This window comes from Cherax quadricarinatus, chromosome 60, assembly GCF_038502225.1.
Source record: "Cherax quadricarinatus isolate ZL_2023a chromosome 60, ASM3850222v1, whole genome shotgun sequence".
Taxonomy (NCBI): domain Eukaryota; kingdom Metazoa; phylum Arthropoda; class Malacostraca; order Decapoda; family Parastacidae; genus Cherax; species Cherax quadricarinatus.
In genome coordinates this window covers 9,258,720-9,277,874 of record NC_091351.1, presented here as the reverse complement: position 1 = coordinate 9,277,874, position 19,155 = coordinate 9,258,720, and the positions used below count along the sequence as shown (strand labels likewise).

Here is a 19,155-nt window from a genome sequence, read left to right as displayed (position 1 = left end):
AAATTTGACAGACTGAATTTCAAAAATATAGCTTTTGAAACCAGCGACAGGTAAGTTACATTCACTTTGGTGCCATCTCCTATACAATGATGACTTCCTGGGGAAGTGAAGACAAAAGACAAATTTCTCTACATCTGTTGCCCCTGTTCACCAAACAGTAAATGGGTACCCTGGCATTAGCAAACTGCTGTGGGTGGCATTACAGGGGATGCCACCCACAGCATCAAGCTTTGAAATGAGCCAAGGCAGGATCACAGTTCTCAGCCGGTAAATTTATGGCATACAATAAACTTGCCTGATTGTGGTGGTGTTCTTCAACCGCCATGCGTTTATCCCACATCAGTTCTCTTCCTTCAACATACTTCTTGAACCAGTCTGGTGCTTCATTTATGAGTGGTTCTTCCGAGAGCTCAACTGTTCTTTTCTTCTTACTCACTCTCCCTAAATCAGATGAAAAATACATGATATTCAGTATGCTGAGTCAATACATATTTTAAGTAGTGATGAGGGTATCAAATGATTTAGATAAAGAAAAACTGGATATCAAATTGGGGAGGAAGAGTATGGAAGAAGTGAATGTTTTCAGATACAGAAACGTTTTTTGTCTCCGTATATACCTCAACGCACCACTCATGTTTTTCCCCTCCCAAGTACAGATACTGTACTTGGGAGTTGACGTGTCGGCAGATGGATTTATGAAGGATGAGGTTAATCATAGAATTGATGAGGGAAAAAAGGTGAGTGGTGCATTTAGGTGTATGTGGAGATAAAAAAACGTTATCTATGGAGGCAAAGAAGGGAATGTATGAAAGTATAGTAGTACCAACACACTTATATGGGTGTGAAGCTTGGGTTGTGAATGCAGCAGCGAGGAGGTGGTTGGAGGGAGTGGAGATGTCCTGTCTAAGGGTAATGTGTGGTGTAAATATTATGCAGAAAATTCGGAGTGTGGAAATTAGAAGGTGTGGAGTTAATAAAAGTATTAGTCAGAGGGCTGAAGAGGGGTTGTTGAAGTGGTTTGGTCATTTAGAGAGAATGGATCAAAGTAGAATGACATAGAGAGCGTATAAATCTGTAGGGGAAGGAAGGCGGGGTAGGGGTCGTCCTCGAAAAGGTTGGAAGGGGTAAGGGAGGTTTTGTGGGTGAGGGGCTTGGACTTCCAGCAGGCGTGCATGAGCGTGTTCGATAGGAGTGAATGGAGACGAATGGTATTTGGGACCTGACGATCTGTTGGAGTGTGAGCAGGGTAATATTTAGTGAAGGGATTCAGGGAAACCAGTTATTTTTATATAGCCTAACTTGAGTCCTGGAAATGGGAAGTACAATGCCTGCACTCTAAAGGAGGGGTTCGGGATATTAGCGGTTTGGAGGGCTATGTCATGTATCTTTATACGTACTGTATATGCTTCTAAACTGATGTGTTCTGAGCACCTCTGCAAAAACAGTGATTATGTGTGAGTGAGGTGAAAGTGTTGAATGATGATGAAAGTATTTTCTTTTTGGGGATTTTCTTTCTTTTTGGGTCACCCTGCCTCAGTGGGAGACGGCTGACTTGTTAAAAAAAATAATAAAAAAAAAATACAGATACAGTGGACCCCTGCTTTACGATCAGCTCCCAATGCGACCAATTATGTAAGTGTATTTATGTAAGTGCGTTTGTACGTGTATGTTTGGGGGTCTGAAATGGACTAATCTAATTCACAATATTCCTTATGGGACCAAATTCGTTCAGTAATGGCACCTGAACATACTTCTGGAATGAAATAATATCGTAAGCCGGGGGTCCATTGTATTGTACAACTACTTTATTTCTTTTCTTCAGTATACAGATAATGTAGTTTACATGTGATAAAACATGTAATAAAATACTGTTAGGCACAAAAGAAAGCCACTAGCATGCAGTGCATTTTGGGATAACTAATCTTAATACTTAAATACTGCTAAGGAATGCAATGTTGCAAAGCTTATCAAAGTATAATTATGAGGAAATAAAAGGATTTATCTTAATTTACATCATGATAAACTGAAGAATTTGGGGACACAAAACACTGAATTTTGATGAGGACATGTATCCTAATTGTAGATAGAAGGTTGGTAGACAGCAACTCCCCCAGGGAGGTAATACTGACCTGTCAAGTGAGTGTAAAACAGAAACCTGTCATTGTTTCACATGATGGTAGGATTGCTGGTGTCTTTTTTCTGTCTTATAATCATGTAAGATTTCAGGTACGTCTTGATACTTCTACTTACACTTAGGTCACACTACACATGCATGTACAAGCATAAATATACACACCCCCTCTGGGTTTTCTTTTTTCTTACTGGTTCTTGTCCCTGTTTATTTCCTCTTATCTCCATGGGGAAGTGGAACAGATTCCTCTGTAAGCCATGCGTGTTGTAAGAGGTGACTAAAATGCTAGGAGCAAGAGGCTAGTAACCCCTTCTCCTGTATACATTACTAAATTTATAAAAAGAAACTTTCGTTTTTCTTTTTGAGCCACCCTGCTTCGGTGGGATATGGCCAGTGTATTGAAAGAAGAAGAATCATGCAAGGTTTCAGGTACGTCTTGCTACTTCTACTTACACTTACGTCACACTACACATGAATGTACATGCATATATATATACAGACCCCTCTGGGTTTTCTTCTATTTTCTTACTAGTTCTTGGTCTTGTTTATTTCCTCTTATCTTTATAATAATAATAATAATAATATCTTTATTTACTACAAGTACATGTCCATGATATACAGGCCTAGCTGACATCAATGACATACTACTATATAGAAAGCCCCTTGTTATGCTGAGCATTTCAGGCAAATTAGGTCAGTGACCCAGGATGCCATCCAAACCAGTTGACTAACAACCAGGTACCCATTTTACTGATGGGGAACATAGACAACAGGTGTAAAGAAACACGCCTGGGGAAGTGGAACAAAATTCTCCTCTGTAAACCATGCGTGTCATACAAAGCTACTAAAATGCCGGGGCTTCTTTTTCTTTTTGGGCCATCCTGCCTCAATGGGATATGGCCGGTTTGTTGAAAGAAGATATATCCTAATCATTTAAACCAAAAATTCTGGGCACTTCATCCATGGAGTGTACTAAGAAGATAGTCGCTAAACATGCTGAACAAATACACGAAACACTGAATAATTATCTCCATCTGGTTTTAGAATCTCAGTCTTCATCCTATCTATCTCAGCTTCTTTACTCCATCTCCCTCTCATTTTACCCATATTCATCACATTCATCTCTGGTTCTTCCTTACTTCTATGAGATGTTTTTCCTCTGTCACTTAAGTGATACAAGATTCACTTGGTACATTCTAGACAATATACATGATCCCAAATACAAGCTTGAGGGATCTATTAATTTGGTAGCAGGGCTTACAAAAATGTACCTATAGTAAATGTGATTCCTGTATACCTATCACCCACCTATCCATATTACAAATAATCCTTGCTTTTACAAAGGATTATTTGTGGGTTATCTGTAACTTGCCTTACTTCTATTATCTATGTTTCTTTAACTAAATCTTTAATAAAAATTTCCTTAACCATATTAAAAACTAATCTTCTCTGATATTACCAATATAAGCTCCATAACACCTAATTTACTGTGAAATTTGCCATATCTTATTTATTTTGTTTTTTTTTGATATACTGGTTGTCTCCCACTGAAGCAGGGAGACCTGACAAAGAAACACTTTCATCATCATTCACACCATCACTGTCTTGCCAGTGATATTGTGAAGTTTTTCCTTACCCAATATTCCATAAACAGTAGTAATCAGAAAAGTTCTGTTTTGTTCCCTCACTCATTAACTATCATCCCAGTACAACCTGAATTATCCACTTTATGCTGAAAATACCTGATGAAGATCCAGTCATGGCCCTTCTGCACTTCTCATTGAATCATTATATTTACAATACACTTTTCTTATGTTTGATTTGAATTCCATAATTTATTGGGGTGTTTTCATTTACTCAAATTAAATAATAAAACTTGGATTTTGCTAGAGAAAAAGTGGGACCTGGGTCTGCATGCTACCCTACTATCTGTGTTTTATACCACTATGAAATATGTATATGTAGTCCAAATCTGTCATAAAGAAAAAAGAGCGGAATTTTTTTTTTCCACATTGATGGTTTTCCACCAATGCAGTCTTCCAGAAATCTGCCTTTAGGGTGTGTCAGGGGTCAGCGCCCCTGCAGCCCAATCCTTGACCAAGCCTCCAAAAAAGAAAACACATTTACCATCACTCATTCAACAGATGTCTTGATAGACATACATAAACATAATTTTAATGACCCTCTAAAGTGAAAGGGTAACCATATACACAGTAGTTTACCTTGTGGTGGAATACTTCCTTTACAAATGGTAGGAGCATTCCCAGTACCAAAGCTTACAGAATCAGTAGGTACCTGGCAAAGAAAAAAAATGTTAGATGGGGTTTTTCTGTCCTTCCTAATCAAGGCTGCTATATGCTTACTTCTTATTAAGATGAAGTAAGACAACCTCTCCCTACAATGAAAGTATTGAGGGGTTGTCAATTTTTAGTTTGTTATTACTGGCCCAGAGTGTCTGTGCTATTTTAGAAAGGCAGAGAGAAAGATAGTAGTGATGAATGTATTTTCTATGGGCAAGTCTGTTTTAACAGGGAAACAGTCAACAAGTAATTTTTTTTCTTTCAATACACCAGCCATCCCACACCAAGGTAGAGTGACCCAAAAAAGAAAAAAACTATAAAGATCATCATCTTTTTGCAATGAGTAATTTATACAGGAGAAGGGGTTACTAGCCCCTTGCTCCCGGCACTTTAGTCGCCTTTTATGACACGCATGGCTTACAGAGGAAAGATTCTCAATTAGTAATCATACATATGTATTTTGGAAACAAGGGGCTGGTAATCCCTTCTCCTGTATAAATTACCAAATTTAAAAAGAAACTTTTGTTTTTCTTTTAAAGTCACCCTGCCTCTGTGGGATATGGCTGGTTTGTTGAAAAAAAAAAATGTATTTTCCCAACAAGGCAGCGTTGACCAAATAAAGAATGTGTATTCACCATCACTCATTTCCAACTGGGTTTCCACAAGTGCAAGGGAATCACAGATCAAATCATTAACTAAATCAAATCATCTCTGCATATCATCAAAATTATAGGAACTGCACTTCTCACCTTCAGAACTTAATTCTTGCTTATTGGTTTCTGTGATTCTTCATTAACATTATCATACTCGCATTCATATGACCTGTCAAATCAAATCAAAACCATTTGCCTCCACTCATTACAATCACACAAATATGTTTTCTGACTGTTGAAAGCACTGCTTCCTACTCCCAGAGCCCAGTCATGGACCAGGCTTCTCTGGTGTTTGCCTGGTCAACTAGGCTGTTGCTGCTGGTGGCCCACAGCCCCACATATCTATCACAGGCCGGATTCAGACACCCACTACACCACCTTCCATCCACTCTAAATTTATACATTTTCTTAATTAACTTATATTACTCCATCCTGCCTAAATGAACAAATTAGCTGTGTGTACATTCCCTAACTGTTCATGTAGACACAATTACAAGATCTGAAGAATGAAGTTATGTGATGTACAGAAAACTCCCATCCAACAGATAATTCACTCTCTTGGCCACAAGATAAATACGTACATATAGAAAAATGTCCAAGATAAAACTATTCAACAAAGAAAAACACTGGTAGAAAAAAAGTCTACACCAAAAGTAAGTACAGTGGACCCTCGATTATTGGCCGTTCCAGATATTGGCCAATTCGGTTTTCGCATGCTCTTTTGGTCGAAATTCTATCCTGGTTATCAGCTGTTATTTTGAAGATCGGTCATTATTTCGGAGATCGGCTGTATCAGATGCGTTCACCCGCCACTCCGCCACATTCATGAGTCAGTCTGGCTGTGTCTCTGGGTGAGTGAGGAAGCCTCTGTGCATTCATCCAAACATTTCGCTATAATCCATTGTTTTTTGTGGTTACTGATTGAGTGCAACTGCGAAATAAGCCACCATGGGCCCAAAGAAAGCTTCTAGTAAAGTTCCTTTGGTAAAAAAAGTGAGAAACACAATGGAATATAAAAAAGAAACTGTTGAAAAGTATGAGAGTGGTGTATGTGTGCTTGAGCTTGCCAGGATGTATGAGAAATCTAAATCAACAGTCACTGCCATCTTGGCAAAGAAAGTAGAAATCAAGGAAGCCAATGTTGCGAAAGGGGTAAATGTGCTAACAAAACAAAGGTCACCAATAATCAAAGATGTGGAGAAGTTATTGTTGGTGTGGATCAACAAAAAACAATTAGCAGGAGATAGTCTTTTGGAGATGATCATTTGTGAAAAGGCAAGGCAGTTGCATGTAAAGAAAATGCCTGGAACGAGTGCTGCTGTTAGTGAATTTAGGGCCAGCAAGGGCTGGTTTGAGAGATTTAAGAAGCATAGTGGCATACACAGTGTTGTAAGGCATGGTGAGGCTGCAAGTTCTGACAAATGTGTGGCCAAAGCATTTGTTGATGAATTCAAGGGGTATGTAGAGGCTAAAGGATTTCTTCCCCAACAAGTGTTCAATTGTGATGAAACAGGCCTCTTTTGGAACAAAATGCCAAAGAGGACCTACATCATGCAGGAAGAAAAGGCACTGCCAGGACACAAGCCTATGAAAGAGAGGCTTACTCTTTTGTTCTGTGGTAATGCTAGTGGGGATTTCAAAGTGAAGCCCTTACTGGTGTATAACTCTGAAAATCCCAGTGTTTGAGAAAAACAGTGTTGTCAAGAGTAAATTGTGTGTGTTGTGGAAAGCTAATAATTAGGCATGGGTCACAAGGCACATTTTCATTGACTGGGTCCATGAAGTGTTTGGCCCGAGTGTGAAAAAATACCTCCAGGAAAATAAATTGCCATTTCAAGTGTCTCCTGGTACTGGACAATGCTCCTGCTCATCCTCCAAACTTGGTAGACCAATTGTCTGTGGAGTAAGTTTTGTAACAGTGAAGTTCTTGCCCCCTAACACCACTCCTCTCATCCAGCCCATGGACCAGCAGGTCATTTCTAACTTCAACAAGCTCTACACAAAAGCAGTGTTTCAAAGGTGCTTTGAAGTGACCTCGGACACTGACTTGACCCTAAGAGAGTTCTGGAGTAATCACTTCAGTATCCTCCACTGCATAAGCCTTATAGGTAAGGCTTAGCAGGACTTTCAACTCTGCTTGGAGAAAATTGTGGCCAGAATGTGTCCTCAACATGGATTTTGAAGTGTTTGAGGAAGTCCATGGGGTTGGAGGTAAGTGGCAAGGATGTGGAAGAGTTGGTGGAGGACCACAGGGAAGAGCTAACCACCGAAGAGCTGCAAGGCCTTCATCTCGAACAGCAACAGACCACAGCTGAAGAAATTGGTTCAGAGGAGCAGGAGAGAGAGAGAGAGGGGAGAATGTGCCTTCTTCAGTGATTAAGGACATTTATGCAAAGTGGAGGGAGGTGCAAACGTTTGTTGAAAAATATCACCCTGACCAAGTTCAAACAAGCCATATCTACAACATGTTCAGTAACAAAACCTTATCCCACTTCAGGCAAATATTAAAGAGATGCCAGAAACAGAGCTCTCTGGACAGTTTTTTTTTGTGCGACAGGGGTGCAGTCTCTCAAGCTGGTCCTAGCTGTAGTAAAAGACTAAGAAGGGATATAACCCCAGAGAGGGCTTTGATACCTGAAGTCCTTATGGAGGAGGATTCCCCTTCCAAACAATAATCAATCCTCCCTCTCTCCTCCTCCCTGTCTTCCATAAGCCAACAAGAGTCTTCATTGGCAGTGTCATTGGCAAAGAGCAAATGTGACAACTCCCATTTTGTGTTAGATTCTTTATCTTTTAACCCCACATCTCTTGCCAACACCCAACACCCATCTATAAATATAATGAACAACCATGGTGACATCACAATCCTTGTCTAAAACCTACTTTACTGGGAAATAATCTCCCTCTCTCCTACATACTCTAACCTGAGCCTCACTATCCTCGTAAAAACTTTTCACTGCTTTCAATAACCTACGTCATATTCCATACATTTGTAACTTCTACCACACTGACCCCCTATCCACCCTGTCATATGCCTTTTCCACATCCATAAATGCCACAAAAACCTCTTTACCCTTATCTAAATACTGTTCACCTATATGTTTCACTGTAAACACTTGGTCTATACACCCCCTACCCTTCCTAAAGCCTCCTTGTTCATCTGCTATCCTACTTTCTGTCTTACTCTTAATTCTTTCAATAATAACTCTACCATACACTTCACCAGGTATGCTCAACAGACTTTTTTTTTTTTTTTTTTTAACAAGTTGGCCATCTCCCACCGAGGCAGGGTGACCCAAAAAAAAAAAAAAAATCCCCAAAAAGAAAATACTTTCATCATTCAACACTTTCACCTCACTCACACATAATCACTGTTTTTGCAGAAGTGCTCAGAATACAACAGTTTAGAAGCATATACGTATAAAGATACACAACATATCCCTCCAAACTGCCAATATCCCGAACCCCTCCTTTAGAGTGCAGGCATTGTACTTCCATTTCCAGGACTCAAGTTCGGCTATATAAAAATAACCGGTTTCCCTGAATCCCTTCACTAAATATTACCCTGCTCACACTCCAACAGCTTGTCAGGTCCCAAATACCATTCGTCTTCATTCCTCCTATCGAACACGCTCACGCACACCTGCTGGAAGTCCAAGTCCCTCGCCCACAAAACTTCCCTTACCCCTTCCTTCCAACCTTTTCGAGGACGACCCCTACCCAGCCTTCCTTCCCCTACAGATTTATATGCTCTCCATGTCATTCTACTTTGATCCATTCTCTCTAAATGACCAAACCACCTCAACAACCCCTCTTCAGCCCTCTGACTAATACTTTTATTAACCCCACACCTTTTTGTAATTTCCACACTTCGAATTTTCTGCATAATATTTACACCATATATTGCCCTTAGACAGGACATCTCCACTGCCTCCAACCCCCTCCTCGCTGCTGCACTTACAACCCAAGCTTCACACCCATATAAGAGTGTTGGTACTACTATACTTTCATACATTCCCTTCTTTGCCTCCATAGATAATGTTTTTTGTCTCCACATATACCTTAATGCACCACTCGCCTTTTTTCCCTCATCAATTCTATGATTAACCTCATCCTTCATAAATCCATCCGCCGACACGTCAACTCCCAAATAGTATCTGAAAACATTCACTTCTTCCATACTCCTCCTCCCCAATTTGATATCCAATTTTTCTTTATCTAAATCATTTGATACCCTCATCACCTTACTCTTTTCTATGTTCACTTTCAACTTTCTACCTTTACACACACTCCCAAACTTGTCCACTAACCTTTGCAATTTTTCTGTAGAATCACCCATAAGCACAGTATCATCAGCAAAAAGCAACTGTGTCAATTCCCATTTTGTATTTGATTCCCCATAATTTATCCCACCCCTCTCCCGAACACCCTACAATTTCTGCACTCTCTTTTGTCCCCTTTGCCTTTATACAAAGGAACTATACATGCTCTCTGCCAATCCCTAGGTACCTTACCCTCTTCCATACTTTTATTAACCCTTAAACTGTCCAAATGTAGATCTATGTTCACATGCGTAGCGCTCCAACCTTGGTTTTCCCCATTTGAAAGCATGTAAAAAAAAGTACATGTACGTTCGGAGCCCCCCGCACGTGGACGTAGATCTACATTTGGACAGTTTAAGGGTTAAATAACAACACTAACCACTCCAAAACTATATCACCACCTACCTTTAACATTTCTATCTTTATCCCATCAATCCCAGCTGCTTTACACCATTTCATTTTACTCACTGCCCCACACACTTTTCACACACAAACAACTGGTTCTTTCTCACTCCTATAAGATGTTATTCCTCCTTGCCCTATACATGAAATCACAGCTTCCCTATCTTCATAAAGATTTAACAATTCCTCAAAATATTCCCTCCATCTTCTTGATACCTCTAAATCACCATTTAACAACTCTCCTCTCCTACTTTTAACTGTGAAAACCATTCATTCCCTAGGCCTCCTCAACTTATTAATCTCACTCCAAAACTTTTTCTTATTTTCAACAAAATTTGTTGAAAATAAGAAAAAGGAAAAATCAACTCTAAAACCTGAAAGATAGAACGACAGCTGGTATCAAAGAGTTTTGGGAAAAACAATTTTTTGAAAGCCAAACGAAGGAAGTTGCAAAAACTGAGAATGACAATGAATGACTCTCCACTTGCATGCACATGGTCATGGACCAGGCTGTGGGGGTGATGACCCACAGAATACCCTCTAGGTATATATGTACCACAAAGTACTGATAAGTTTACATCATTCAATGTGTATATATACAGAGAAATACACATCTTAATGAACACAAAATGAGTAATATACACTGAAAAATAAATGCCTCTGTGTATATACAATGAGAACTTAAACACTTTTAGGTGTGCAATAAGATCACAGTAAACAGGTGCACAATATGCAGACCAACTACTGCAAAAATATAGTGACTATCCAAGCACAGATACAGATACTAGTGCCGGAAAAAAAAGTCCCCCCCCCCCAGTACCACCAATACCACCAGTCCGATGACATTCTTCTTTGCAAATATACAGGGTCCAAAGTCAGCAACGAATAACAAAGTACCTTTCGTCCGTGGACTGCTTGCAGAGGCAAATGCAATGTTTGCGGCTTTCACAGAGACCCACATTAAAGATCACTTGGACAACGAAATATGGATCCCAGGTTACAACCTATACAGATGTGACAGAGTGAACAGGCAAAAGAGGGGGGGATTTGGCCTGTATATTGCAGAGTCACTTGTGGACTGCTTAATGCCTCAAATGATGTAGTGGAAGTTTTAGCAGTAAAGATCGAGAACCAAAACCTAGTCATTGTGGTAGTCTACAAGCCTCCAGATGCAACGTCCCAGCAATTCCAGGAACAGCAGTCAAAAATTGACCACTGTCTGGAAAATCTGCCAGCTCCTGCCCCCAACATCTTGCTCCTGGGGGATTTCAACTTGAGGCACCTAAAATGGAGGAATATAGCAAATAATGTTGTTGCAGTGATAACACCAGGAGGCAGCTCTGACGAGAACTCACACACACACACAAGCTTTTAAATCTCTGCACAAAATTCAACCTAAACAAGCAAATAATAGAGCCTACTAGATTGGAGAATACACTAGACCTCATCTTCACTAACAATGATGATCTGATACGAAATGTCACCATATCAAAAACAATATACTCAGATCACAACATAATCGAGGTTCAGACATGTATGCACGGAGCCCCAGACCGACAAAATGAGATTAGTCACGAGGGAGCCTTCACCAAATTCAACTTCAATAACAAGAACATAAAGTGGGACCAAGTAAATCAAGTCCTAAACGATATAAGCTGGGAAGATAGACTAAGCAACACAGACCCCAACGTATGCCTAGAACAGATTAACTCGGTGGCACTCGATGTACGCTCAAAGCTTATTCCTTTAAGAAAAAGGAGGAGTAGATGTAAAATAGAAAGAGACAGGCGCTCCCTTTACAGGCGATGGAAAAGAATAACAGAGTGGCTAAAAGAGGCCAATATATCTGAAATGCATAGGGAGTCACTGGTCAGAGAAATAGCAAACATCGAACTTAAGCTAAAGGAATCTTATAGGAGTCAGGAATCGAAGGAAGAACTAAAAGCCATAAATGAAATGGAAAGAAACCCAAAGTATTTCTTATCTTATGCCAAATCAAAGTCGAGAACAACATCCAGTATTGGGCCCCTACTTAAACAAGATGGGTCCTACACAGATGACAGCAAGGAAATGAGTGAGCTACTCAAGTCCCAATATGACTCAGTTTTTAGCAAGCCGCTAACGAGGCTGAGAGTCAAAGATCAAAATGAATTTTTTATGAGACAGCCACAGAATTTGGTTAACACAAGCCTATCTGATATTATCCTGATGCCAAATGGCTTCGAACAGGAGATAAATGACATGCCCATGCACTCTGCCCCAGGGCCAGACTAATGGAACTCCGTGTTCATCAAGAACTGCAAGAAGCCCCTATCACGAGCTTTTACCATCCTATGGAGAGGGAGCATGGACACGGGGGTCGTCCCACAGTTACTAAAAACAACAGACATAGCCCCACTCCACAAAGGGGGCAGTAAAGCAATAGCAAAGAACTACAGACCGAAAGCACTAACATCCCATATCATAAAAATCTTTGAAACGGTCCTAAGAAGCAAGATCGCCACCCATCTAGATACCCATCAATTACACAACCCAGGGCAACATGGGTTTAGAGCAGGTCGCTCCTGTCTGTCTCAGCTACTGGATCACTACGACAAGGTCCTAGATGCACAAGAAGACAAAAAGAATGCAGATGTAATATATACAGACTTTGCAAAAGCCTTCGGCAAGTGTGACCATGGCGTAATAGTGCACAAAATGCGTGCTAAAGAAATAACAGGAAAAGTCGGTAGATGGATCTATAATTTCCTCACAAACAGAACACAGAGTAGTAGTCAACAGAGTAAAGTCTGAGGCAGCTACAGTGAAAAGCTCTGTTCCACAAGGCACAGTACTCGCTCCCATCTTGTTTCTCATCCTCATATCTGACATAGACAAGGATGTCAGCCACAGCACCGTGTCTTCCTTTGCAGATGACACCCGAATCTGCATGACAGTATCTTCCATTGCAGACACTGCAGGGCTCCAGGTGGACATCAACCAAATCTTTCAGTGGACTGCAGAAAACAATATGAAGTTCAACGATGAGAAATTTCAATTACTCCAATATGGTAAACATGAGGAAATTAAAACGTCATCAGAGTACAAAACAAATTCCTTCCACAAAATAGAGTGAAAAACCAACGTCAAAGACCTGGGAGTGATCATGTCGGAGGATCTCACCTTCAAGAACCATAACATTGTATCAAATGCATCTGCTAGAAAAATGACGGGATGGATAATGAGAACCTTCAAAACTAGGGATGCCAAGCCCATGATGACACTCTTCAGGTCGCTTGTTCTATCTAGGCTGGAATATTGCTGCACACTAACAGCACCCTTCAAGGCAGGTGAAATTGCCGACCTAGAAAATGTACAGAGAACCTTCGCTGCATGCATAACAGAGATAAAGCACCTCAATTACTGGGAGCGCTTGAAGTTCCTGAACCTGTACTCCCTGGAACACAGGCGAGAGAGATACATGATTATATACACCTGGAAAATCTTAGAGGGACTAGTACCGAACTTGCACACGAAAATCACTCACAACAAAAGCAAAAGACTCGGCAGACGATGCAACATCCCCCCAATGAAAAGCAGGGGTGTCACTAGCACGTTAAGAGACAATACAATAAGTGTCAGGGGCCTGAGACTGTTCAACTGCCTCCCAGCATACATAAGGGGGATTACCAATAGACCCTTGGCAGTCTTCAAGCAGGCACTGGACAAGCACCTAAAGTTGGTACCTGACCAGCCAGGCTGTGGCTCGTACATTGGATTGCATGCAGCCAGCAGTAACAGCCTGGTTGATCAGGCTCTGATCCACCAGGAGGCCTGGTCACAGACCGGGCCGCGGGGGCGTTGACCCCCGGAACTCTCTCTAGGTAAACTCCAGGTAAGCACTTTTGTGATTTCTCATGAAAGTGCTTGGAAGTTCACTATTTTTTCACAAGTGGTTGTTCTGTACTTCTAAGTGTACTTACACTGTAATGAGGTATACATACACTAAAACAAGTTAATGAGTAACACCCATGTGAAACACTAATAATTTTTATTGAGGATATGTTTTGCCTGCACTGCAAGGTTCATCAGTCAAATAAAGAGATGACTCACATTTCTGGAGACACCTGTCAAGGTGGAAGCCAAAGTAAACAGAGTAGAGAGGTAGTTTATTGTAATCTTGGTGTAAGATAATGTCTTTTAGTCTAAAAGGCTGAGAGACTAATTACATTAAGTACCTCTTCACTTTATCTACATTGTCTTCCATCAAAGCTGATGTTTCCAAAAGTGTGATTCACCTCTGCATTCAACTAATGAAGCCTGCAAAGGAGGATAAACATTTCATCAATAAAGATTTCTAGTGATGTACAAGTATCGTACTCATCAATACCACTACCAATTATAATACTAGAACAAGATATGAGAGGCAGAGAACTGATCCAACCTGGTAAGTGGTGGTGGCAGTAGAAGAACTGGGTGATACAAAGTTTACCAGTAAACTACCAGTCTTTCCATGAGTTCTTATCTTGAGAAACTCAGGGTCCATGTGTTCCACGATTCTCTCCACCCGTTTCTCCCACCACAGTCTCCTTGTTCTTTTACTCTTGCCCTGAAAGAGGCACCATCTTTTAGAAAGTTAGCCAGGATGTTTTCTGGACCAGTGCTTTTAGTTAGGTTTAACTTGCTCAGTCGTTCTTGCACAAAGTCATAGGATACACCTACTCGTTGGCAACTGTTTGGGGGACACCTTTATTACATTGTTAATGACATCGTATTTCAACATACGCCATTATATTAAAAGCATATCATGATTATTAGTCTCCCTTTGTTTTTATGATTATATTCACAAAAAAGCTCTAAGCTCATATGGGTCATTCAGTGATGTACCTTAAATAAGGTACATCTCTGAATGACCCATATGGGAGCCATTCAATAAAAGGACGAGTCAGGTACTTGTTACAGCAGCATCTATTTGTTCCTAGAACAGTGTGTTGAGCTTCAGTTGAAACATTTGTGTCATGATGTAGCAAGTAACATCATTTGTTCAATGACTGTCTTGCCTGAAGTGTTGCATGCAGCATAGTTCAAGTGACCCTCTGAATCAGAGCATTTCCACCAATAATAATAATAATAATAATAATAATAATAATAATAATAATAATAATAATAATAATGTAATAAAAATAATGATAATAATCCGAGGGGCTTGGACTTTCAGCAAGCGTGTGTGAGCATGTTAGATAGGAGTGAATGGAGACGAATGGTATTTGGGACCTGACAAGCTGTTGGAGTGTGAGCAGGGTAATATTTAGTGAAGGGATTCAGGGAAACCGGTTATTTTTATATACAGTGGTCCCTCGTTGTTCGTAATTAATCCGTTCCTGGAGCCGTTACTATAAACGAAATTTACGATTTACGAATCAATTTTCCCCATAAGAAATAATGTAAATACAATTAATCCGTTCCTGACACCCAGAAGTATTAAAACAAAAAAATTTTTAACATGAAATATACATGTAGTACATAAACAATACAATGGGAAATGATGAATGAAACATTAACAGCATAACACTTACCTTTATTGGAGATTCTTGTTAGTGTATGGGAGACTGGAGGAGGAGAGAGAGTGGATTGTTTATAATTTGGAAGGGGAATCCCCTTCCATCAACACCTCAGGTACCATTTGCTTTTCTGGGGTTGCTTCTCTTCTCTGTTTCTTAATGCCACTAGGACCACCTTGAGAGTCACTGGAGTCCTGTCTCACAAAATAACTGTGGAGAGAGCTCTGTTTCTGGCATCTCTTTAACACTTCCCTAAAATGGCCCAAGACTTTGTCACTGTACATGTTGCCAACCTGGCTTGCAACAACCTTGTTAGGGTGATGTTTCTCCATAAAGCTTTCCATCTTACCCCACATAGTAAAAATCTCTTTAATTTCTGAAGAAGGCACCTTCTTCCATCTCTCTTCCTCCTCCTCTGCAGCAAGATTCTGAGCTGCGATGTGTTGCTCTTCCTGCTGAAGCTCTTGCAGCTCCTCAGTGGTGAGCTCTTCATTGTGGTCTTCCACCAATTCTTCCACATCCTCCAAACTCACATCCAACCCCATGGAACTCCCCAGTGCCACAATTGATTTTACAATAGACATAGGCTCATTAGGGTCAGTCCCAAATCCTTCAAAATCCCTCTTGTCGACACAATCTGGCCACAATTTTCTCCAGGCAGAGTTCAAAGTCCTGGTAGTCACTCCCTCCCAAGCCATACCTATAAGGGTTATGCAGTGGAGGATGCTGAAGTGTTCTCTCCAAAATTCCCTTAGGGTCAAGTGAGTGTCTGTGGTCACAGTCAAGCACCTGTGAAACATTGCTTTTGTGTAGAGTTTTTTAAAGTTTGCAATAACCTGTTGGTCCATGGGTTGGAGGAGAGGAGTGGTATTCGGGGGCAAGAACTTTACTGTGATGAACCCAAACTCCTCGAAAATTAGGTCATCCAAGTTTGGAGGATGAGCAGGTGCATTGTCCATTACTAGCACACACTTGAGATCCAATTTCTTTTCCAGAAGATACTCCTTCACACTAGGGCCAAACACTTCATTGAACCACTCGACGAAAATTTCCCTCGTGACCCATGCCTTACTATTAGATTTCCAAAACACACACAATTTACTCTTCATAACATTGTTTTTCCTGAACACTCTGGGATTTTCAGAATGGTACACTAGTAATGGCTTCACTTTGAAATCCCCACTAGCATTAGCGCAGAACATTAGCGTCAGCCTGTCTTTCATAGGCTTATGTCCTGGCATTGCCTTTTCCTCTTGTGTAATGAAGGTCCTCTTTGGCATTTTCTTCCAAAAGAGGCCTGTTTCGTCACAATTGAACACTTGTTCAGGTTTCAGTCCTTCACTGTTTATGTACTCCTGGAATTCATGCACATATTTTTCAGCCGCCTTGTGGTCCGAACTGGCAGCCTCACCATGCCTTACCACACTGTGTATGCCAGTATGGTTCTTAAATCTCTCAAAGCAGCCTTTGCTGGCCTTAAATTCACTCACTTCACCACTATTTGCAGGCAATTTCTTTACCAAATCTTCATGTAACTGCCTAGCCTTTTCACAAATAAACTAAGTCATAAGAGTATCTCCTGCTAATTGTTTCTCATTTATCCACACCAATAATAACTTCTCAACCTCTTCCAGTACTGGTGATCTCATTTTTGTCAGCATAGTTACTCCCTTTGCAACAACAGCATCCTTTATTTCATTTTTCTTGGCCACTATGGAACATAAGGTTGTGTAGGGTTTTTTATACATCCTGGACAGTTCGGCCACACTTGTACCACTTTCATATTGTTCAATGATGGTTTTCTTAAATTCAATCGTATTTCTCACCTTCTTTACCACAGGCTTGACATGGTAGCTTATTTAGTACTTGCAAGCACTAAAATAAATGGAACATTATGAAATATTTCGATGGAGCACGCGAGGGGACCTTCGCTCACTGGTAAACAATGCCAGACTGGCTGCCGCCCTGGCCCATGCCGTGCGTACGTGTCCCGGACGAACTACGACTCGCGAGTCAACCTACAAAAAGCGAGTCCATGTTTATACGAAAATACTCCTATGATTGGCGAATTTTACGATTGCCGGGAACTACGAAAAGTGGGGGACCACTGTAGCCGGACTTGAGTCCTGGAAATGGGAAGTACAATGCCTGCACTTTAAAGGAGGGGTTTGGGATATTGACAGTTTGGAGGGATATGTTGTGTATCTTTATATGTATATGCTTCTAAACTGTTGTATTCTGAGCACCTCTGTAAAAACAGTCATTATGCGTGAGTGAGGTGAAAGTGTTGAATGATGATGAAAGTATTTTTTTTTGGGGGGATTTTCTTTTTTGGGTCACCCTGCTTTGGTGGGAGATGGCTGACTTGTTAAAAAAAAAAAAAAAAAAAAAAAAAAAAAAAAAAAAAAAAAAATCCTAGGTAGTATGTTGGTAGACAGCAATCGCCCAGAGAGGTATTACCGTCCTGCCAGGTGAGTGTAAAACAGAAACCTGTAATTGTTTTACATGATGGTGTCTTTTTTCTGTCTCATAAACATGCAGGATTTCAGGTTTTCTTCTATTTTCTTATTAGTTCTTGTTCTTGTTTCTTTCCTCTTATCTCCATGGTGAAGTGGAACATAATTCTTCCTTTGTAAGTAATGCATATTGTAAGAGGTGACCAAAATGCCGGGAGCAAGAGGCTAGTAACCCCTTCTCCTGTATACATTGCTAAATTTAAAAAGGCAAGCTTTCATTTTTTTTTTTTAGGTCGTCCTGCCTTGGTGGGATATGGCCAGTAAAAAAAAAAAAAAAAAAAAAAAAGAGAGAGAGAGAGAGAGAATCCTTCCTCCACAAACTATGCATGTCATAAGAGGAGGTTAAAATTTCAGGAGAAGGGGGCTAGTAGCCCCTTCTCCTTGTTGGGAGGTAGTCAGTGTGTTTAAATAATACCGGATGATATCTAATAGCACACATGGAAAGACCCTGGTTATTCAGAACATTTCAGGCAAAATATAAATAATACATAAGACTAGAACAATAAATATTGCACATACATGTATATGTATGTGCAATATTTATGTATACACATTTCCATGTTAACAGCTGAAACATTAAATGGACTTTGCTGCAGCACAAAACCAGATATCTCATTTTTTCAAAAGCTGTATACGACCTACACTTCTCCACCAGTTACAGTACAAGTGATGAAGCAGATTCAATGAACTCAAAGAATAAAAGGCCAATACTGTGTCTGGAACAATTTAACAATTTGGATGGTGGTCCAATCACAAATGGCTTTACAATGGTCCATGATGGACCAAAATATCATCATAAGGTTTCTTTTCAAAGTGCAGGTTTTAGCTTATCTGAATAAACATGTATACAAGCCATAATATAATAAAAAAAAATGTAGAGAATTACTTACGTGCCTCGCCAAGCAAAGGACTTTACGACACATCCCTTTGAACCTGATTCGACATGCACTCCAACTGTAGAAATGGCCCTGCAAAACACCAGTGTTAATAAATAATCTTGAATCAAAATAGACATTTCCAGTTCCCATTTACTGTCTTGTGCTTTTTCCAGCAAGGAAAGAGGGTGAAGGGGTTCCTTCATGACCATGAACAGCTCTTGATCCATGGAATAAGAGATGTCCTCTTCTTCCCTGGACCAAACTCGATTACCTTCCATTCCCCAGGCCTTACACACACTATGATTTATACACCCTCCAAGTCATCCTATTTTGCTCGATCCTCTCTAAATGTTCAAACCATTTAGTAATAATAACAGAATAATAATAATAACAATATATGATAATTGCAAGCC

General features: G+C 40.3%; 1 protein-coding gene across 2 annotated transcripts in view; it reads right to left on the bottom strand.

Annotated features, from left to right (window-relative positions):
- The window catches only part of LOC128694495 (uncharacterized), a 42,788-nt gene that overhangs the window by 9,383 nt on the left and 14,250 nt on the right, over positions 1-19,155 (bottom strand). Inside the window, exons 5-8 of one of the 2 annotated variants that reach the window (XM_070097918.1) lie at positions 18,755-18,832; positions 14,232-14,396; positions 4,354-4,426; positions 296-441 (exon numbers count right to left, since the gene is read on the bottom strand). In XM_070097918.1, coding sequence (XP_069954019.1) covers positions 296-441; positions 4,354-4,426; positions 14,232-14,396; positions 18,755-18,832 — 462 coding nt within the window. The remainder of the gene's footprint in view (positions 1-295; positions 442-4,353; positions 4,427-14,231; positions 14,397-18,754; positions 18,833-19,155) is intronic. The other variant, XM_070097920.1, reaches the window with a different exon arrangement.